At 41.4% G+C, this 23,298-nt stretch overlaps 1 protein-coding gene across 2 annotated transcripts in view; it reads left to right on the top strand.

Moving 5' to 3' along the window:
• arhgef10 (Rho guanine nucleotide exchange factor (GEF) 10) overlaps nt 1-23,298 on the top strand; it is a 65,127-nt gene that overhangs the window by 14,907 nt on the left and 26,922 nt on the right. Inside the window, exons 3-18 of one of the 2 annotated variants that reach the window (XM_069661487.1) lie at nt 1,661-2,047; nt 2,660-2,995; nt 3,961-3,997; nt 4,636-4,724; nt 5,052-5,108; nt 5,475-5,662; nt 6,943-7,059; nt 7,535-7,646; nt 9,231-9,343; nt 9,446-9,523; nt 9,596-9,775; nt 16,969-17,085; nt 17,257-17,349; nt 17,869-18,039; nt 18,648-18,793; nt 19,357-19,541. In XM_069661487.1, the coding sequence (XP_069517588.1) occupies nt 1,661-2,047; nt 2,660-2,995; nt 3,961-3,997; nt 4,636-4,724; nt 5,052-5,108; nt 5,475-5,662; nt 6,943-7,059; nt 7,535-7,646; nt 9,231-9,343; nt 9,446-9,523; nt 9,596-9,775; nt 16,969-17,085; nt 17,257-17,349; nt 17,869-18,039; nt 18,648-18,793; nt 19,357-19,541 (2,406 nt within the window). The remainder of the gene's footprint in view (nt 1-1,660; nt 2,048-2,659; nt 2,996-3,960; nt 3,998-4,635; nt 4,725-5,051; nt 5,109-5,474; nt 5,663-6,942; nt 7,060-7,534; nt 7,647-9,230; nt 9,344-9,445; nt 9,524-9,595; nt 9,776-16,968; nt 17,086-17,256; nt 17,350-17,868; nt 18,040-18,647; nt 18,794-19,356; nt 19,542-23,298) is intronic. The other variant, XM_069661488.1, reaches the window with a different exon arrangement.

The raw sequence follows: 23,298 nt of genomic DNA, 5'->3' as shown, positions 1-23,298 counted from the left end.
ATTTTCATCTTCCCAGTTGGGATGGGTGATATAAGTATTTGCTCAAACTATATGTTCTTGTGATATAGCAACATATATCTATAGCTCTGTTTTCATGGGATAAGCAAAGTCTGTATATTACTACAGTTTACAGACATTATGCCCCCAGATATGATTGAAAATGTCAACATAACACGTAACATCTCATCTTAAAGCCTTAAGCCTGTTGAAAGATAGAAAAATGTTCCTTTCCGCATGTTGCCATGCATATCATCCATCTCATCGTCTTTCGAGATTTCGCACTTGTGTTGGATTTAAGTTTGCTCTTTCTGTGAATGGGTCGGAGATAACAAAAACATTGAAAAAAGAAAATAAATATTGAACCGCAAATTACTGAGATGCCGATTCGCCGATTCTTATATTATCAGATGGCCTCTGTGTTTGCCAAAATATGGTAGGTAATTTGCCCTGGAATTTTTACTTCACAAATTAGGGACATGGCCGATTCGCACGGGATTAAGATCACAGACAACCTCCACAATTATTACAAATTACGAGAGGTCCCCAGGCAATACTATTCCTGTGCGAATAGGGCTTATGTCAATTTCCTTGAAATCAATTTGAGTTCATTAATTTTACAGTACATGGATATGGAATTTCTGTGACTGATACCAAGTCCACCAATATGGTTGTGATGCAGTGACATTCTGAGCTGGAATGAAAATACACTTTTTCTAATTGGATTGTGCATCAATATGACTTCTTTGACTTAAAACCTTATTAAAGTATACTTAACAATAGTATATTGGTGGTGTTCGAAATGGCATACTACATACTACAGTATAAACTGTATACTATATACTACATACTGCGTTAGGCGGTAGTATGTAGTACAGAGCTGTTCAAATATATTTTGCAGTGTGCTATGCCAGCCGCCAGTTTCCGGTTTTGGAAAGCGGAGGTAAACAATAGCCTGCCAATAGCAAACAGCTGCGTCTGTAGCTACAGCACCCCCTTCTGCTCTTCAGGAATGCTGCTGCTGTCTGCCATTTCAACTGCTGTTGTGACGTTCGAGCGCTTTGCATTATAGGATACAGTAGGCGAGATAGACTGGTCCAATTCATACAGGACATTTTTTCCAGATCAACCCGACATCCGTGTATTTTTGGCATACTGTAAATTTTGCTTTTGTTAGCATACTGCGTACAACAGACTACATTTTGGCCAAATCAGTATGTACTGCTAGTATAGTATGCCATTTTGAACACAGCCATTATCAGTTCATTTTAGTGCCGCTGCTCAGCATTTGCTCTGCTACAAGTGATGCAAACAGCGCTGAGAGTATTGCAAACAATGGAATTGGAGCGTGTTCTGCCGGACAAACTGCATGAAGTTTGTGAATTTATAAGCCAATATTGGCCCATAACATTGGTCAAATGATATATCGTTAGCGTTCTAATATGGATTGAATAAAACTAGAGCAATGTCTGTTTTTGCTTATCGTTACAGAATTGCAATATTCCTTTCAGTATCATTTTATAATCAGGTATATATTTAAGAAAACCTTTACCAGTTGACAAATCATAATTATCCCATGGTACATATCAACACACCTCCCAACTCTTTTACCTGATAAACTCTAGATCAGTAATATAACGCAGCACTCTGTCTCTTTTTCCAGTGTTGGCAGACAGTGTCCCCTTTGCAGATGAAGACGAGGGGGAAGCATTTGACTTTGATGACAGCGGTGATGACATCCCTGAGGCTGACCGCCTACCACCTGCACCTCCACCCCCTCCAGCCCCCAGCAGCAATGATCAGAGCCAGGACAACATGGTGAGCAGTCAACCTGAGGGCCATCTCCCCAGCCCAGACCCCCCAGCACCTTCCAGCACATCCGACACAGCTCCATCATCAGCAGACGCAACAGCCGCCACAAGCAGATCCACCACAGCAGGTGGAGAGGGGACATCTGCTGCTGAGGGGACTGATGACATGGAGACAGATTTACCACCACCTCCACCCCCTCCCCTTAACGATGACGCAGAGGCAGATTCGGGAAGAACAGGTTTGCAACCCAAAAGTGTTGACATTTTATTGCCATCTTGAGGGGAATGAGTATTACTTTGGAAATAAGTTCAGCGTCAGTAATGCTTCAAATATGTCTGATAATTTTTAACAGCCATCCAAAGTTGTCCACATTCCCCTGTCATGTTTGTGAACATTATCTGGCTCTAATCCAGCCCCTTCAGCTCAGGCTGAAGTGAAGCAGTAAAGTGGGGCAGTCTGTCTCTCTCATGACACCTTGTATCTCTTGCTGCCTGGTGCTGGAGGATGTCTGGCTTTTATCACCGAAAGCCGTGACAGCAGCAGCGGGCAGCGTCAGGCTCCTCTTATTCTCACTCACTCACTGTAATGAAGTGATGTAAACACTGCACTAGTTTTTTAGCGTTTTCCCTAATACATTATGCATGAACGGAACTCCTATTTTTATCATCCCAAGAAGCCTCCATTAACTAACATAGATATTCACTCAGTTCTTTAATACAAAATGTCCTTACTCTGAAGGATTCAAACTGAAATTAGATGTAGCTGATCGTTTTATTATTATGTGTTTCAATAAATAACATTCTTCTACTGTTTTCATGTTTCCTTTGATGTGTCTTCCTTCTCTCACCAGGCAAGGAAGTCCAGGATGCGTCCATCAATGAACTGCCGGCCGTCCCCAGGAGCTCCTCCCAGGGCAAAGTCAACCCTTACTCTGTGATCGATATCACTCCTCTCCAACTGCAGCAGCTGGAGCAGCAGCATGGACCCTCCTCTTCCCCTTCCTCACCAGTGGAGCCAAAGGAAAAAGAGGGAGAAACCCAGGATATACACACCAGCTCAAGTGGCTTCACTTCAGGATACTCAGTCCCAGTGCCCTGTGGCTACGCAACCCCCTCAGGAGTACCGCTAATCACACCAACTTACACCACACCCGTCATCATTCGTCACCTCTCTGTGGATGAGGATGGTAAAGTAGAGCCTGCAGAAGTCGGGAATTCATACAATACTTCCCTAATTAAAAGATTTATGAAGAAGATAATGACAATAATGAGGTAGATCAGATGTTAGAGTTATTTTTTATCTAGATATCGAGATCTTTGTCTATAGTTTGAGTGAAACCCTTCCTCTCTTTCTCTCTGCACTCAGGGATACAAGGCTGTGACACGTAAATGCTGTCTCAGCTGCTTCTTTCCCCTGTCTTTTCTTTTTCTCTTGTTTTTCCTAAAGCCTTGCCACAAGGAAGTAGGGACTAAATTTAGCCTTCCCCAAAGATCTGTGTTGATTTTCCGGTTTCCCTAAAATCTAGCAGTAGCCGAGTCCAAGCCCGAGGCCTGGCAGGCTGAGGAGTCTGATTACACTGTAATTATCTTACTGTGGTCACACCAGATTGAAATACTCAGATGTTTGGCAAAATAGTTATTTTATGTGTGCAAAGATGTAGAAAATTCTTTACACTTTTTGCAGTCTTGTATTCTTCTGTGTGTTGATATGGCCACCTTATACAGTCATCCCTAATTATATGCTTTGTTCTTAGGTAAACAGAAGGGTTATCTTATTGTGGATCAATTTATGTATATATGTATATGTGTCGAGTGAAACTTGTGGCACATTTCCAGAAAATATCACCTGTGTTAATCATAGGTTAGAATGTATGTAGGTATAATTAGTGACACCTGGTGGTACATGAAAAGAATTACAATGGGGGTTCTAGATCTTGAAAATGCTTTACATACATGGTGCGGAAATCTGTAACAATCCTATTGTTCATAGTAAAATGTATTCTAAATATATTTGAACTATATTCTATAATAATATGCCATACTTAAGTTTACATGGCATCTGGAGAACTGTAGGACTCTAAGGTCACAGGCAGGAAAATGTATTCAGTTGTAGGTTTTCTTTGTGTAACGTTTCCTCTTTTTCTTCCGCCAGTCACTGTGATTGGGACTGGCAACACCTCTGTTGACAGGTATGTGGCAAACTACACAGCTAGGACATGTTTGTACCAGTCATCAGGTACAAGCGAGATATGTAGGGATGGGACGTTATTGGTACCTGCAGATTATGGCTTGAAAATGACGTATTGGCATCAGCAGATATGTCCTTTTTCTGCCAATATTTACCGGCGATAAAACAACGCTTTAATTCTGCCTAAATGCTTCATGATTCCTTAAAAAGTCTTGACGTAATGCTACGACATTAACTCTTCCTTCAAGCATGAAGAAGGGTGCAAGAAGTCTACCATATGGCAGTTTTGGGCTAAAACAAAAAGAGTAGGCATGATATCAATTCCGCTACAGGGGAGACTTGATGTTCTCTGCAATTAGGTGGAAAATGTACCTAATATATCGGTATCGAAATCAGCAAAGAGGTATCGGCACAATGGATATCGGCAAAAATCGTGCATCCCTAATGCAAAGTATACTCCATTACTACTACTATCCTAATCTCAGTGGTATTGCATATGTTAATATAACTGTTTTTGTGTTTTTGTTTATATAAACAATAAAGTACAGAATTATGTATTTGTTTTTTGACATTAAGCCAACAACAAAAATGAATGTGTGTGCAGAGTTATAATTGTATTTGTTTGCATGTTTTCTCAAGTGTTTTCAGTGAAGAGTATCCACCTATCAGAGAGGAGGATGCTTTGGCTAAATGGGCGTCAGATCCTGCCAACACAGCATGGATGGAAAGTAAGGAATGATCCCCACTATAAATGTGCACAAGTCAAGATGCATGTATCATTTTCATAGAAGAAACACTGCTTTTGTTTCAGTTCTCTGTACTTGTCTCTGACCACACACTGCACGCTTTCAGAGTGCTATAATCTTTTGTCTTCTTATGACACAACTGAATTCCCAGACACTTCCTTCCCAGTTCTTTTGAGGAAGCGGTCCCTTGTGTGCTTTTCTTTTAGACCCCCCACTTGCATTACATCCTGTTTGGGGTGTAAACAAGCCAAGCTATCTGACGTGAGAATTATTTCATTTCTTCTTGTGAATGTTTCTTTTATGCTCCAGATCCAGATGAGGTAATTTATGATGACGTGCCCAGAGAGAACTCTGACTCGAACACAGGTTTGTAACATTTATTTTTCATTCCTCCTTTTCACTAATTCAGTGTTTCAGTTTCTGTTTGAAGCCTCAAACATTTGCTTTTTGTGCCCTCTTGTTTTCCCTAAAGTCGGATATTTGAAATATTAATGCAGGGTTGCATGAAAATATGCTGATGTTGAGTTTTGTGGTTTGCAATCCAATACAGCAGCCTGTCCATTAATATAACCTTTGGGAGGCCATTAATACAAAGGCTTGTTGAGGGTGTTTTCAGGAACAACTTGTGATATTAATGCAATATTGTACAACTTAGCTTAACTTATCTTCTCAGTGGAAACAAAACATCACAAGACTAACAATAACAAATGTATCTGCATATACATCATCCAGATCCAGATGAGATGATCTACGATGATGTGGAGCTCGGCGAGGAGGGTGGCTGCAACAGCTCCCTCGACAACGGCTGGAGCTCCAGCGAGTTTGAAAGCTATGACGAGGCCAGTGACGGGGAAGGTCGCACTGAAAACGGCCTGCCCCACGCTTTTATGAGAGGAAAGCCACCCCAGAGGAAAACCCATGTATGTGTAATCACCATCTTCCAGTTTTCCTGCCAGCTGTACAACCAACAAACAACGCTTGTGTTAGTATAACGTCCATCTGTAAGTGGGCGGCTGACAGCAGTGGATAATGCAGGGATACATTTTGTTTGTGATTGTAGTCTAAGTTTAAACAAATCCTGCTATTGTGCATGTTCGTAGACCTTTTGTCAAGTTTTTTAATGAATCAAGTTTTTAATGATGTACATTCCATTTATGCATTTCATGTGGAATCAACTGTTTGCTTCTGCAGACCTGGCAGAGATCATTCTATCCATAGACAGCTTGCTTATATCTGAAAATGTTTTGGCTTGTGGTTTTGAGAATTCAACTTCACGCTGTTTTTCAGTGTAACCTGGACAGAAATATGTATTAGCTTCAGGCAAAAAAAAAATTGTCCTCAATTTTCAATTGCCCTAGAAATAAGTGGGTGAAACAGCCAGCAGTAAATGCATTCAGCCATATTTTAAGTGGCTCCAAAAAGGGGAAAAAGCCCATGAACAGAAACATTTCACTTCAGTTTAAAGCAACATTATGCATTTGGTGCTCCTACAGCACTCTCCCTTACCAACTAGTTAAAGCCAGTCCGAGATTTAGTCTGAGGGCGGGTTCACAACAGCCTTATTTAGTATGATTGAAGCAAACCCTTTAGCGTTTGTCCCCTTGGTGCGGTACGTTTAGGTCGGTGTGAACGCCGGTATCAAATGAGAACGTAAAACAGACTTAAAGTAGGACCAAATACAGGAAGCAGATTATAAAACTGTGCATTGTGGGTTAACGGGTGCTGACACAGCCAAGCAGCCAGGCAGCAAGATGAGTAGAGGACAGACGTGGGGGAGTGATGAGGAAATAGAAATATGAGCTGACCAAACAATTTCACAAATGCTTGTGGAAACACATAAGAATACAGAGGTATTCAAACTGTTAAGTGAAAAACTAAAGGAGAATGGAACTGATCGAACTGTGGAACAAAGTTAAAAAACTTCAGACAACATCTCATCTTCAGACAACAAGTCCGCAATCGTGTTGAGTGTGATAGAGGAGTGTGCTTTCATTCTCCTTATACACATCAGTATAAAATGATTTTGAAGCTGCTCTTTTAAGGTCAAATAGTTGCATAATGTTGCTTTAAATGGAAAAAATGAGGATAGAATCAGCCGTTCTGGCAACCCATATCAGTATTACAGTGAGGTAGCTGTGGCTCTAAGGTGCAAGTTCATTCCAAAACCATAACCAGTAACGCCTGCTTTGCTTTCGTTTAGCTCTCTCAAGATCTGACTCGCTTGAAAGAACACTATGAGAAAAAGATGAAAGATCTAATGGCAAATACAGTGGGAACGGTAGAGCTGCAGCAGATAAAACAGAAACACGAGCAGAAGGTAAACTACCTGAGGCTCACCTCACCTGTCTGTGCTAGACAAAGTAGTCCCACCCCTTTGCTCTCAGTCTAGCTAACCACTTTGGGTGTCCCTTACTGACTCGGTACCCTCATCCTGCTCTGATATGAATGCCTTGTGGTGGTGGTACTGGTGATGGATTTGCATACAGTTCATTTGCTGCTTGTCTGCTGCACTGATCTGTCCTGCTTTACGTGTATGCATTGGAGGCTGTGCATCTTAGGATGTATATCCTAGATTAGAAGTTGTCAGATTGTGTATTTATCATTTACTTCATGTTCATCTTCATCCCTACTCTAACACTGCTCCTGTCCTGCTGAACTCAGTTCAGTAGCTTCTTAACCATAGGATTAGATAAAGTAAACTAAACAGCACCCTGTAATGAAGTTCTCCACAATGGAAATTGACAGTGTTACTTTTGCCAAACAGATAATAGTGTGTTTTTATCTCATCAAAGATGCAAAAGCTGGTGAAGGCAGCTAAGGAAGGGACCAAAGATGGGCTTGAGAAAACCAAAGCTGCAGTGAAGAAGGGACGCTCCTTCATCAAAACCAAGTCTTTCTGTAATGGTATGAGATCCATAAAAGGCAGCTTGCCTCCATAACACGAATCCCTTTAGCTCAGACAACCCCTCCTTATCCCTTCTGTTTATTTTAAATGCATGTTAAAGTTACTGTATTTAAAGCTCCAGACCATCAACAACAAGACTGATGACTTTTATATAGTTATTTTTAATGCCTGAAACCGCTGCTGGGGGGGAGGTGTCAGACGAAGTGATTAACTGCACGCTGCCTTTGTTTACATTTTCCAATTTAAAGTGAGTCATACATATGACTGAAAGCAGGATACGATTTTATGTTAAAAACCACCACTTAACCCTCTGAGGCTCTTAGGACATTATTGTCCATTTTTTGAAAAAATTATTTCAGTGGAAACGTGGAAAAAAAGTGGAAATAGTATTACTGCAGTATTTTACATAGGTTTTATCACCAAGAAATAACAAGAATTGTATGCATAGGCCTATAATGAGTAAATGGCTGATTTTAGAGGTGAACAGTAAAAATGACAGATTTTACTATTTTTCTCAAAAATGAAACCCTAACATTACAGAATGCATGATTATAATCAGCAATGGCTTTGAGATAAAAAAATGTGGTTTGAATGGGAGTTAATGGGACATTTTTATGTCCTTAACTTTTAAATAGGGTAGTAAATTTTAAATCTGATGCTACACAAAAACTAATAATGCATCAAAGTCAATATTTTGGTTAATCCTTGACATATCCAAGACTGATTAAACAAAAATGCCCCAGCCACCCAACATTTGTTATATGGAAAATAGCCCATTTTTTGTGTGTTATTTCACAAGAAATATGATTTTCATTTTTCAAACTGGCATTTAAAGGGTTAAAATCCTGATAATTATTCAATATTTGATAGTTTTGATCAGGACTGAAGTTGATCAAAAGATTTAACCCAAAAAGCAGAAAAAAAATATTAATCTGTACTATTTTTATAGCAGTTCTTGTAAGTGGACATTTTTGTCCATAATGTCTAAATAGGGTAGTAAATTTTAAATCTGATGCTACACAAAAACTAATAATGCATCAAAGTCAATATTTTGGTTAATCCTTGACATATCCAAGACTGATAAAAAAAAAATGCCCCAGCCACCCAACATTTGTTATATGGAAAATAGCTAATTTTTTTGCTTTTTTTCATAAATAATAACAGTGATATCGAGTAATCAAACAGGCATTTAAAGGGTTAAAAACTTCTCAAAATTATTGAATGTTTAGTTTTGAGAAGGACTGAAGTTGTTTGAGAGATTTATGCAGAAAAAAGTAGAAAAAATATATTAATCTGTATTTTTTATGTAGTTTTATGGGAGGTGGACATTTTTGTCCTTAACAACCAATTAGGATGGGAATTAAGACGAAGTCGGAGGGTTAAACATGTACAGGACAAAATCAGCAAAGAGATTAGAGGTATGGCTTTGTCCACAGAGGGCGCCAAAATCAACACAAACCATAAGTTCCTCACAGTAGCATTAAGTAGAGAGGGCAACTTAATTAAGCATGATGGCTTGTTTTTTAATGGCAACCATTTGTTTATTGTGCCTACATTGTTCTAAATTCTTCTTAAACTTGTAGAGAGGAAGTCGGCCTGTTTTGAGGAAGAGGAGTCTGAACTCTTCATTGAGGTGGACTGTTTCAATGTTGAGCCAGTGCTGTGTCCAGCACCAGAGGGTCTTTCACAGCAACAGGTAACAAACATGCTCTACAGTTTTTATCCCTATTTATGTCATTCTTTACTCTGTGAGTTTGTGCCATCTGGAGACTAATAGTTTGGTATTTTTCCTCTACAGCTGGTGAGAAGATATATACTGGGATCTATATTAGAAAGTGAGAAGAACTATCTTGATGCACTGAAGAGGATATTAGAGGTATGCAAGTGCAATGCAGTGATATCCACTTTAAAGGGTTGTTATTACAGTTCGCTTTGTCTGCTTTATCAGCAATATGAGAAGCCCCTGTCCCAGATTGAGCCAAGGCTGCTGAGCGACAGGAAACTGAAGATGACCTTCTATCGTGTGCGTGAGATCCTGCAGTGCCACTTCCTGTTCCAGATTGCCCTGGCAAGCCGCGTGGCTGAGTGGGACAGCCTGGAGATGATCGGGGACGTCTTTGTGGCATCGGTAAGCCGTCATTTTAAAGCCTTTTGACAAGAACTGAATATATTTCATTTAAAGTCCATACATAGATGTGGTTCCCCTTATTTTATCTAGCTTTTGTTGTATCAATTCAAACTAATGGCCTTTATGATTGCATGCAGTACAGCCTAACTGCCATCTTACCATACTACTTCATGTCAAACACACTTGCTTCAGGCAGACATAGAAAGCCACACTGGCTCTCTTTTAGTATGTACTCCACCCTCCTTTTGTCTTTGGCTGCCTTGCAACATCAAAGCAAAAGACCACATCTCCAACACTCATGCTCACCCTTTTACTTCCTTGTTTTTACACTAAAATCGACCCCTGGCATCACATCAGACGAGCCGTGAGACCCACACGAGACTCGTTTAAAGTCTGTTCACTGCCCTCTCTAACCTCACAATTCACAGTTGTCATAAAAATAACACCTACAAAATAAGAGCTTATTTTGGGAAAAGAATATTTCCTATCCCGTTTTGTGTTTATGTAGAACAATATAAAATATAGATTACATAAATATAAAAAGTAAAGGTCATGTTTTAACTGCAAAAAAAGTATATTAGAGTCTTTTTTGCAGTTTTAGGAAAGGTGCAATAATCCTCTGAGGTGGCTTAAGTCCCCCATATTTAAAATCAGTGAAGGAATGGACCTCAAAAACTACTAAGGAATATGCTTAAACAGCAACCTTGAAAAATATTAATGTACAGTCAGTAATAAAGTCATGCCTTATTGGCCTTCGACCAAAACATTGAAGATCATATTTTTATCCTATACATCTAATACAATACAAAACACATGGCTTGTTTTGTCCCTTTTCAAAAAGCATTTGAATCGAAGACGTTATTTATAAGATACTGAAAAATTGGAATAGGAGGAAAGGTTAATTATAGTTCATACACTGACGCAGTAAGTTTTCGGTCACATAGTAACCTCAATCCTCATTTGGTGTTTATGAGGCTGCAGACTGAGTGTGAAGCCCTTTTCCCACTGGTCAAAAAAACACTAACACCCTGCTTTTTTGCTTAATGGGAAAGGTTGTGAACTCTTGGGCTTTTGATACCAACGTCAGATCGATTAAATTCCACGTGATCGACAATAATCAATCATCGATTAACCTTTACCGATCCCTATATGGTACCTCCTGAAACTTTAGAACTCTAGAACTCGGCACAATGACTGACATTTGGTTCCATTCCGGAATAGCATGACTTCTAAGCCAAAGCGTCAAAGGCAATTCCAAATTCCATACCCTATATAAGTGGCCCTTCAGCAGTTACCTTCAGCAGTCGCCTTCTGGTTGCCTTCGAAGTAAGAAGCCAAGTGAACTGTGCTATTTTTGGAAACATTAACCAACAAAACTGTATTTTTAAATACAATATGGATGAGAAGAACAACAAGACCGTGCCTGCCTTTCCGGTACAGAAGCAGGACATCATCTCCAGCCACTCCACCAAATACCTGGTACTGGACTTTAATGGAGAGGGATCTTTTGGCAAAGTTGCCAAGTGTCTCGATATTAATACAGACCAGATGGTGGCAATGAAGATCCACAAACAGAGTCAAGAAGACATGATTCAATATGAAGTGGAAATGCTTAATGCGATCAGGGATCTCGACCCAGAGAAAAAGAACATTGTGAGATTCATAGACAATTTCATGTTCAACAACCTCTCCTGTCTGGCCTTTGAGTTGCTTGACAGAAGCCTCTGGGACATGATGAAAGAAAGGAAGTGGACTTCCCTGAGTCTTCAGGAAATTCGCCCTGTGACCCACCAGCTACTGGTGGCATTTGAAGCCCTTAAAGAAATTGGCATCGCCCACACAGACCTGAAGCCTGACAACATAATGTTTGTCAATCACAAGGATCAGCCCTTTAAGGTGAAGCTGATTGACTTTGGTCTGGCGCGTCCAGTGCGCCAACTGCATGTGGGACAGCAAATGCAGGTACAGGGATACAGGGCTCCTGAGGTGACCTTGGGCCTCCCCCTGTCTGAAGCCGTTGACATGTGGGGATTGGGATGCATCATGGCATTCCTGTACTTTGGCATGTCCCTCTTCACTGGAAAATGTGAATATTGCAATATCAAAGCTATTGTGCATCTCCTGGGTCTGCCAGACGACCACCTGCTGAGGGAGGCAGAGAACACCTGGAAATTTTTCAGCATTGTGTGGGATGACAACGGTCAATCTTGGAGACTCAAGTCAGCAGAGGAGTACACAACAACAACTGGCGTCAAACCAGAAGTTTCAAAGACATTTTTCAACTCCGTCTTAAATTTGGAGGATGCTGTAGAGAGACGCCCAGCAAAAACAGATGCTGTGGAGTATAAAGACAGGATGGCATTTTTGAACCTCCTAAAATGGCTTTTACATCTGGATGCTGAAAGGAGAGCCACTCCTAGGGAAGCCCTCAGACACCCTTTTGTTACACTGGATCACCTGGTTGCTGATGTGGACACCAGCACCTATAAAGACAAAGCCCTGCAGTTTATGAGTTATGAGTTTATTAAGGAGGAAGACTCAATAACTGAGAGATCTGGAGCTGAAGACGACAATTATTCAGACATTGAGAGCTCCATTTTTACAGATTCTTACAATGAGAGCTCCAATGATGATGAGGAAGATAAAGAGCCAACCACCGGTGATGATGAGGACGATAAAGAGCCACCCACCGGTGATGATGAGGACAATAAAGAGCCAGCCACTGGTGATGAGGGCGATAAAGAGCCACCCACTAGTGACATCTTAGATGGACAATCAACCCCGCCAAGTTACAGTGATGAAGACAGTATTGAGCCAGTCCCTGATGAGAGTTCTACTTCTTCACACTCAGACACTGAAATGACAAAAAATGGATATTCAAGAGGACCTTTAGCGGCCACTCACTTTCAGGATGAAGTCAGAAACATTGCTACCCCCACTAAAGAGGAGGGAGGAGCTGCTGCTACATCCATTCATGAATGTGATTGTGAGCCCATTGTCACTACCACTTGTGTTGACGGAGCTTCAGCTGCTGCTGGCTCAACAGCTGGACCTGCAGCCAGCTTCACTTCAAATGACGGAGCTGCAGCTGCCATTACACCTACAGAAGCCAATGATGTAAAGACCCCGATGGAGACCAAAAGAGCCGATGGAGGCCAAAGGAGAAACCTGTTCCAGCGAACCAGGAAGTTCTTCCGTGGACTGAAGAAACGGGTGGTCGCCATCTTTAAACCAAAGAACTAATGTTGATGAAGCAATGCACAGTGTTTGATTGAGCTAACATGTTCTCCCTGTGTCCTTGTTTTATATATGTCTTTATGTCAATTAAATGCAAAAATAAAAATGCAAACATATAATTGCTCTCGTTCTGAAATGAAGAATATTTGTTCATACATATGTGATGTTAAACAGTTTTAAAATGTCATCTGACCACACTCCTCGGCTTTTAAAGGTTCGAAGGGAACAAGAGAATTGTTGCAATAACTTTCAAAGTGCAACATGCACAACACCATTGTTACTTCCTCAAAGGGAAAATACTCTTACCTTACTCTGCTCCTCTTTTGGTTTCACATTCTAAGAGTCGGGCTTGTTCGTTAGACTTTTCTAATGAATTGAATGAGTCAGAAAGCTACTATTTTAAACTGTGTTGATTCTAAAGTCAGTTTAGAAAAAGTGCTTCAGAGTCAAGGCAAATCAGAAACTGCCTCAATACAACCCTAATCCTATGTGATTAAAAGAACAATACATAAAAAGAACTATAAATAAACAAAACAAGAAACAGAATAATGTTACAATGTTACAATGCTGCAGGATAAAAATGTAGTAGGTTTAGCCCAGTTTGTAGATCTCCCACGCCATGTACAGAAACTTTAGTCCTCGCTGCAGCGGCCCAGGTTCGACTCCAACCCTCGGTCCTTTGCTGCCTGTTATCCCTCACTCTCTCTTCCCAATATGTTCTGTCTCTCTTAGACTGTCCTATTAAATACAGGCAAATGGCCATAAAATAATCCTATTATAATTTTAAAATAAATAAGTTACAAGCAGAAACAGCTAAAAGCAAGAGAAAAAATGTGGTTCTTTGTGGTGGACAAGTACGGAATGTGAAATGGGAGACTATTCCAGCTCCTGGGAGCAGCAACAGAACAAGCCTGGTTACCTTTGGCTTTTCAGGCAGAAGGAAGGACTAAAAGGATAATCTTGTCAGGATGATCTAAGTCATCTGTGGGGAGACGATGCAGTAAGCAGAGTGCGTATGCACAAAACAAGGCCTGAAAAAGTCTTATGCCACTTCACATGCAACAGTTGTGATCTATTGTTTTTACAGTCTTTATCCCCGGCGCACGTAGAAATGCTTCCAGTGTTGTTTCCAAAATGATCTTAGCCACAGGTTTTTGATCATTTTTGTGTGTGAAATCACTGTAGTGAACACAACAGTGCTGCTAGCGCATAGAGCGTACTGGACACACACTATGATGGCTGCCACACACACCCTGCACATCTTTACTACCTGCACATCTGGATTGTGTACATTTTCTGATTGTGCGATATCCATAAATATATGAATTCTGCAGTGATGATGGACTGTCTGGCACTGCTGGAGGGTTCAGCCAGTGCAGCGGGATAAGCGGTATACTGTAGATAATGGATGGATGCAGCCAGTATTTAATGGCATTGCCCATTAATGACTATCAACTAAATTTAGTATGTTAAGGAAAAATCCCACAGATTTTTTTCTGTTGGAGGTGGAAAAACAAAATTTGCTTTGGAAACTGTAAATACATGTGGCTACACAAAGCAAAATTTAAATGTTTGATTTTGAATATTTATCATGCGTTAATTGGTTGACAAAGTGGTGTTTTTTTATATTATTAAAATATAAGTTGTTCTGAATCTAATGATACCAAGCCTTTGATTTAACTCCTAGTAGTTTTTGAGATACAGTCATTTCTGTAACACATTTCTAGTTGATAGACACAAGGGTAGTCAGGTTTTTTGAGTTTTTGCAAAAAACCCTCTGGAAATACAGGTTCCTGTGATCACATGTTCAAAAACTCTCATGCACATCAAGACCAGATTGACTCAAGTAAGAATGATTCCCAAAAAATATTTTCCAATCAACTTTTAGGAAGAAACGAAGAGAAATGTAGCTTCATAACCAGGCGTTTCCAACAGGGCTTCCATTCACTTCAATATATGTTAAGGATGCATGCTAATGGCTAACGGGCCCAAAGGAATGAATGTAGTCTGATTAGCCTAAGACCTTTGAGGTGCCTTAACCACTAAACACATTTACAAACAAACATACACATACAAAAACATATGCACACATACACACGCAAAATCTCAGACACATGCCCACACGCATGCGTACACACACACACACACACACACACACACACACACACATTCAGAGGGAGAGAACAAAGGCCATTACCAGACACTTGTTTGCAAACGTCTTTGCCCTTTGAAATGCAGGTGCAGCAGTTTTTTTTAGTTTTGCTATTTGTTGCTCAGTTGGCCACTGCCAGTCTAACAGATTTCAGGGGATTGTGCAATAGTTGTACAGTAGTAGTAGTAGTAGTAGTAGCTTGTGCGCGTGTGCGCGTGTGCGCGTGTGCATGCGCTTGTATAAGTGTCATGGATATTTAGTTTGGATGAATTTGACATGAAAACAGTCATTTTGTTCATAGGACAAACCCCATAGGACAACATAGAAACACCATGGAATACCAGAGACAATTTCACTAATTTCTGCAAAATATGACTACTGGACAAAGATAAAGCAGTGCATTATCAAAATTATTTTTGAATATAAATTGTAAGAGTCTAGACTATGTGTGTATGAAGAATTATGAAGATGTGATATTCCTAACCTGTTGGTTTAGAGGGTTTTTTTGTGAAAAATCTAAAAACTTGCTACCCCTTGTGACTAACAACTAAAAATAGTCGTTTAAGAAAAACTGGCGCTGTGGCCTCATACTTTAGCAGATTTGAAAAATGTCAGTGGATTTGTTCTTAGCTCAGCTAGTACTAAAATTCCACTGTGGACTGTGGCGTGTGGGCAAGGTGCCTACAGATGACGCATACAGGTACAATTGTGTCATCAGCATAACAGTAATACAGCATATTATATTTGTCAATGACAAAGCCATTGGTGAGAATGTAATAAGGCTAGTTGAGATACCTGAGTTGTTTGTGTTTAGAAAGCATCCTTTTTTGTGGGCTGAAGAAGAAAAACATTTATCAGATGCTACAAAGGCATGCCTGTAAAAAGACATGACGTATTGGTAAAAATAAAACAGTTTTTTAGTATAAAGTTGTTTTTTTACTCAGTGAATCCACTGGCGAGAAGGTATTGGATGCACAAAATGGCAATTATAAAAGCATTTGCACATTAGAGTAAAGATTTTGATCTATCGCTGAATGAGGTAACACAATGGTGATTGAGCTTATGGCCCACTGATGAAAGCCTTTGCATTTGCAGTATTATGGACCGGGTGTTTGTGGTGACATTCACGGAAAAAGTCACAAGTAGCGCCCAGTTAGTGACCCGTTTACCATCACCCAGCAGTGGTTGGCCTGCCAGAGAGGGTAGGTGGAGCTAAGCGGCTGCTTTTCCAGTCTCTGCAAGTGTTAACAGAAATCTACTATGGCTGAACAAACAAAGAAAAGATCAATGACTACCAACCGTAGACGTCTGGTTATCTGGGACGTATGCCCCCCGCATTTGCCTTTATCGCCATGAGGTGCCACCAAAGAGAATGAAACTGAGAACTTCGAGATTATCAGTTTAAAGTGTTCCCAACAAATACATACAAGACAATAATGACACTATAGCCAGGAAGATCTTGTTTGTCTTTTCCAAACCTGTTACAAATTATGTGTTGTACTATAGCCTTGTAAGTAGTATTGGGAATTACGGCTCTTTGAAGGAAGCGGAGTCTTATGGCTCTGTTCCTTTACGAGAACGGCTCATCGTTCTTTATGATACAAGTCTGTATGACTACAGAGATGTCAACAAAAAACTATGTTGCGATGACGTGATTCTGCTGCACATGACCTAGTGCAGCGCAGTTGCAGAACCTCAGCTCCCATAGTTCGCTCCAAAGAGACGTTCAAAAGAATCGGATCGTTCGCAAACATCACAGCACTACTTGTAAGTGGTTCATGTGTTTTCATCTGTTTCTGAACAGTTCTCAAAGTCCATGGTGCTGGATGCCTACAGTGAGTATGTGAACAACTTCAGCACTGCGATGGCAGTGGTGAGGAAGACGTGCGCCTCCAAACCTGGCTTCCTGGAATTCCTCAAGGTTTGTGAGAAACACACATGCAAAATACAAAAGTTTTAAACTAATACTTTTTCTCATAACAACATAAATACTTTCAAAAATACAAAATAATTAACTGAAAAGTTGCATCCTTTTAAAAATCTATGGACTGGTTCCTTGCTACACTGCACCAACTCCTCTTCTCACCTACAGCATCGTCAAGAGACCAGCAGCGACCGAGTGACTTTGTATAGCCTGATGATGAAACCCATCCAGAGGTTTCCACAATTCATTCTGCTCCTTCAGGTATGATGTAATCTTATTTCAAGCAGCAGACTGCAGCATACAAAAGAGAGTGTAGTATACACATTGACCAGCAGAGGGAGTGCCATTCACATAAATCAAGGCACTTTGTTTTTCAACACACTTAACCTCGAGGGGAGGCTGGGGAAAGGCTCTGAGGGGAAATGGTTTCCTCTGATCTCTTTTTATCCTGCTTAGGCATATTTACTTTATTTACATCACTTGCAGAAAAATATAGGACACTTGGTTGCTTATTTTTGAAGTATAAACAGAAGTATAAATAGACCAATTCCAGTAGCTTTTCTTGATACCAGGGTTTGTAATCTGCTTTTTTTCTTTTATTAAATATCAGACAGGAGGACATTTGCTATACATCAATGACTTTAGACGTGATTGTGTAGAGTTGTACGGGCAAAGCTTTAATTATTCCATTAATTAAACTGTTAAAAAGTGGGAAGAGATTGGTCCTTAGTGTGGATAATCAACAAATGACTGTATGACCTCTCCGTGCCTCCTCATCAGGACATGCTGAAGAACACACCAGTGGGCCATGCAGACCGCCTGCCTCTGCAGATGGCCCTGACTGAACTAGAGACACTTGCAGAGAAGCTCAATGAGAAGAAGAGGGAAGCGGACCAGCGCTGCGAGATCCGTCACATTGCAAAGGCCATGAACGAACGCTACCTCAACAAGGTCTGCCTTGGTTTGAAAACAATAGACATGATTGCTGATTGAGTAAGCAGTCAGAGTTGATGATGTGCTAAATGCTCAGTCATTGTTGAAATATTTGGCTGATGTTTTATTCTTTTAGCATATGCTCCGGCGTTTCTCTCTGTCCCAGTGTGGGCGGCCATCAGGCACCCGGGCTTCACAAGTGTTCTCCTGCCTGGATAGCATATTTTTAACACCAGCTCACCCCAAGGTGTAATTATTTGTCTATCTGAGGCAACCGACTCTGGCATCTGGGTAGAACCATGTGTATACAGGATACCCTACACATGTCATGGCCTTTCATTGATCAGAATCATTGTTTATCTCTAGTAACCATATTATATTCTTCTCATTAGAGAGTGACAGGAATCATGGGGAAAGGAAGAGCAGAATGACATGTGACAAAGCGTCTTTGCCAGACCTAATATGCTCCAGAACACCCGTAATACCTAGAGTTAAAAGGTTGTACTGTAGTCTAGTCTACATTCTTTCTCTAGGCTTGATATAATTAAATAAAAACTAACCAGAAATCCTAACTTCTACTGTACGTTCATGCAGTATAACTCTGACTTTTCATCCCTTTCGATTAGCTTCTGAGTAACGGCAGCCGCTACCTGATCCGCTCAGATGAAATGGTGGAGACGGTCTATAACGAACGTGGGGAAATCATCAAAACCAAAGAGCGACGCCTCTTCCTGCTCAACGATGTCCTCATGTGTGCCACGGCCAACATACGGTGAGTGAGAGTGACCGCAAACCAGACCTGCTCTAATCTCCCCTTTAATTTGCTCCTTCTCTCGTCTGTATATGTTGTGCTCCTGTTTGTATCGTTCACTTTGCCTACTGTAAGGAATGCAACTGGAATTTCCCGCCTGTAAAAATCACATCAGTTTAAGTCACTAAAATTAGTGACCTACTTTAAAATGAAATGTAGAGAAAGACGGTAAGCACAGCATGTAGCCGGTGTCCTTGGAGTGACTTTTGACCACACTGAGCCTCTTGGTTTGGAGTGATTTGTACCCACTGTGGCTTGCTCTGTAGCCAAGAGAGATGGAGAGCCCCGTTCCTGGACATTTCAGCTTCTATCCTGTAATCGTGACATGTTGGTCACCACATATTGCCTCTGGGAGACTTACAGTACACTCACCCAGAATATTGGTTTTTTAGATGAGTGACATTTACCTCCTTATCTTCCAAACACGTCATCTATAGGCCCCTGCCACTGAAACTGATCTTGTGTTTCTTTGACATACTCACATACAGAAATGTATTTTGCACATCTCTTTCTGCTCTGTCCAGATTTCAGGACGGCAGTGGCAGCGGTAATGGAAACGCCCCGCTCGACCAGAAGTTCCTCCTAAAGTGGAGCGTGCCTTTGAGCTTTGTGGAAGTGCTGGAGTTTGGATCCAGCGAGGACATGGCCGACAGCAGCCACTACCCCGCCCCCCATTCTGGAGAGAAGGTGGTCATCAACGCCAAGCCAAGTATGAACCGCATCCTGTCACATTCAGTTAATCTAATAAGCCCGTCTGTCTGTGCCGCTGTTTCTCTTTATACGAATTAGGGGCAAAAGGTCTGTTAGAAAAGGTAAGAGAGTTTAATTAGCTTAGATGGTAGAGAGTGTCACGCCACGAGGATTTGAGTCTCTGGGATGGGAGCCAACGGCTGCTGGTCAGTGTTTCCTGACCAGGTCAATGAAATCTTCAGGGTTCATTAAAACACTGTATGCTTGAGTAGTAAGTAAAGTAAGAGGCTCTCCAGCTAGGGATCAATATTGCTTGCCTCCTGTTATAAGTACAAAGAATAAATAGATAGTTTTGACTTGCTGGACATTTACAGACATTTCTAAAATGGTGTCGGCCCCGCAGAGACCGTCCAGCAACTCTTTGTGTGTTTTTTCCTTCCGCAGTCCTCCGGTCTCCTGGCTGCAGAGTCAAATGATTTCAGTCTTTCCACTGGGCTCTCCCCTGTCACAGACAGCTGCTCAGCCACTTTAAAACACCCCAGATCAGACACACAGGAGGCGTAATGAGAGCGTAAGAGTCTGTGGTGACAGCGCTGCAGTTTTTATTCTAGGATCTGGATTTCCCTTTGTGTGTGTGTGTGTGTGTGTGTGTGTGTGTGTGTGTGTGTGTGTGTGTGTGTGTGCCGAGGTAATGGTACTGTATAATCCTTTTTGTGTCAAAGGTTGTTTGTATTCAAGAAGAGGTCAAAGGCTCACTCTTTCTGTTGGTTGTGGGCTGGATTCACTCCCACTGAAACACACAGCATCATCTCTCTCTCTCACTGTAATCTGATGCTCTTAAACTGTTGCATGATGTTCAGTCTTTTGTAGCCAGGTGGCACAGTGTTACAATTATCATTTATATAATCGTCATAAATCCTGTGATGTCTTCTTATGTGGTGCAGCACACAGTACCACTGCCACGAATGCTTAATAGATGTTCAGTTATAGCCAGGATACATTTCACCCCTTGAGAACAGAGTATAAAAATAACAACTGTAAGTGAAAATAAGGAGGACAATGCTAATGTTGTTGTATTAGACTCCTGCTGTGTGCGGTTGTTATTCAAGTGACAGCATGTGAAATGGATAGTCCATATGGGGCCTTTACATTTACCCACACATGCGTCCTTCCTATCTTTTGATGCTGAAAATATCAACTGCCTTAATATGTTTCAACCCTGTCTTTACCTCCGCCTAAGCCACATTTGGTGCACTCTCCATTGCACCCATCCTCTGCCTGACCGCTAGCCTCCCCCACTGATACTTCACTACACTACAGGAACAGATGGCACAGACAGACCTGAGTAACGTCTGGTCTGACTGTAGGGTTTTCCTAGGGCTCCAACTGACACAGGATCACAGCCTCATCTTAACCTGATGTTATGATACAAGTGTATGTTCCCTCTCCTTAAAGGCCTGAGGAAGGCCATGTGGGGCTACATGTATTGTTTTGCAATGATGTGCGAGTTGTGAGTCAATCGTTCGAAACGAACGTCTCTTTTTACTGACTCAGTAGTCACAAGTCTTCATCTCCACTAACCTCGTTCACTGGCTCACCCCTCCTACTAGCCACTGCAAACTGCGAATTTGAGGCAAGACCATCTTATACGATGGTCTTGCCTCAAATTCGCAGTGGCTCGCCCTGTGAGAAAAACAACCACTTTGGCGCTTCAACTCGGTACTGTACGATTTAATTTAACCTCCATTAATGTTAGCTAGCTAACCAGAGCTTAGCCAATCGGGCGATGGAAGTCTTTAGTGCGCATACTCTATAGGCGCTTGGGCCGGTGGGGCAGTCAAGCTCCGGATAAGCTACTCAAGTGACTCGAAAACCTGACTCTTTAGTGAGTGACTCATACAAACTTGAGCGAGTTAAAAGAGTCGTACCTCCCATCCCTTTTGTTCTTAGATACAGCAGTGCGTGGAGTTAAACGTTGTGGAAGTTGATTCTGAGTATGAATGACTTTTAAAAAGCGCTTCAAAAAAGGCAGAATTGTGTTATTTCCCTTACTGTATCAGTTGACATAACTTCCCTCGGTCCACTCCCTCTGATTTAGTTATTCCCTCACAAACGTCAACTCTGTGTGTGTCTTTGGAAATGTGTGTGAGCATACAAATGTGCGCAATGTCCAGGAACTTTTGACAAGTGGAAACGATTGTTCCTCAGTCCACTGTGTTCAGCCAAAAGCAGCTTGTTGACCAGCCCGCATGAAGACAATGAAAAGACTCTCCAGAGAATGATGTCACCCCTCTGCGTGTCTCTCTGCTTAGTTCATCTCCTCCCCGCACTGCACAGCAATCAGACCTCCATGCAGACTGGTCATTTCAAGTCATACTCCTGCCGCTCGCAGTCAGTATGTAATTTGTAGATAGTGTGTTTGTTTTTAGGAAGTGTGTAATTGCTGGGATGACTGGTGTGATTCCTGTGATGCTTCCAGGGCCTGTTTTGTTTGAAACCTTGTCGCATTTGGCGCGCACACAAAGAGCCATTGAAGAAGTTGGATCCAGATTGAAATGGGTTACACAGAGCCTGTTTTTTTTTCTGTGGGAACGGCCTGTTCAGTCATGGTAGAATGCTATTCTTCGTTTCGCCTTTGAACTGTGAAGCACAGATAAGATACAGCAGAAAGATGGTATTTATATTTATAGATTCAGCTTTTTACACAGGAGGGAAAAGGAGGAAATACACAGCAAGTCTTTAACAGTTAGGACTGTAAAACATGTAGTTCTATTATAAATAAAGTGTTGTGCACAACATAAAGCAAGCATGCAAGTTTATTCAGCGTTTCTGCCTTGACCTGAATTCAGCCCCCCGTGTCTCAGCCTTTGCCGAGGCAGATGAGCCATGAAAATTGCATACAGCACAATTAGAGAAGGCAGATATTTGAAATGAACAAAAAACATAACAAAAGAGCACAACACACTCTTGGCTGCTCTTATCAGTGATTAAAGTAAACACAAATTAGCTTTAGATGTACTGTAGGGTGGCTATTATTCGATCCAGTGACATGAATGAAATACAATTAGAGTTCACTGACCATGAAAAGATCAATGCAATCAAAAACCCATACACACAACTGTAGGCCTGCCGTGTCCTGTGCTGCTCATGCATGTGTAAGGATTTCTCAGTCCGTGGGCAGCATCTCAGAGGGAGACATCTCAGAGTAAGAGACCACCTACAAATGCAAACTTTGGCAACGCACAAACAGGGAGAAAAGTTTCCCTGGACGCCCAGTCAACGAGACCTTCAGGAGAAGGACTGGACGGGGTTGCCATGGAGTTGAAGCACCCGACAGACTCTGTGTGACTATTGTGGAAGAAGACGAGGAGGAGGAGGAGAAGAGAGGCAGAATGGCTAAAGCAAACGAGTCGTTTTGGTGCCAAAGACTCTAATGCAGTTTAACTCTTTGTTCCCTGATGCACACTCTCAACGCCTGATGTAGTGTGCACTGAAATGTTTGCAGTTAGCTTTTAATTTGAAAGGGCCCTGTCTTTGTTAAATGACCCATTTGATCGAATGACCTCGATAACTCTTCTGTGGACAACTTTGCCCAACTGACATGCATTTCCCATGTGCTCTGTACGAGCTGTTCTTCCTTAACATCTTAGTGATTTTATGTGTGTGAAGGCCGGCCAGACCTTTGATGAGCCATGTGGTTGTGTTCTGTTCTGCAGGGCTTTGTACACATAAAGTAAGCGTTGTTGATACAGAAGAACAACATAGTAACTGCTCTT

The sequence above is a fragment of the Semicossyphus pulcher genome, unplaced genomic scaffold (genome assembly GCF_022749685.1).
Source record: "Semicossyphus pulcher isolate SPU_LCO1_2020_fin unplaced genomic scaffold, fSemPul1.0.p SCAF_14, whole genome shotgun sequence".
In the NCBI taxonomy this organism is placed as follows: Eukaryota; Metazoa; Chordata; class Actinopteri; order Labriformes; family Labridae; genus Semicossyphus; species Semicossyphus pulcher.
Note: the sequence above shows the minus strand (reverse complement) of the source record. Positions and strands in the feature narration are given on the sequence as shown.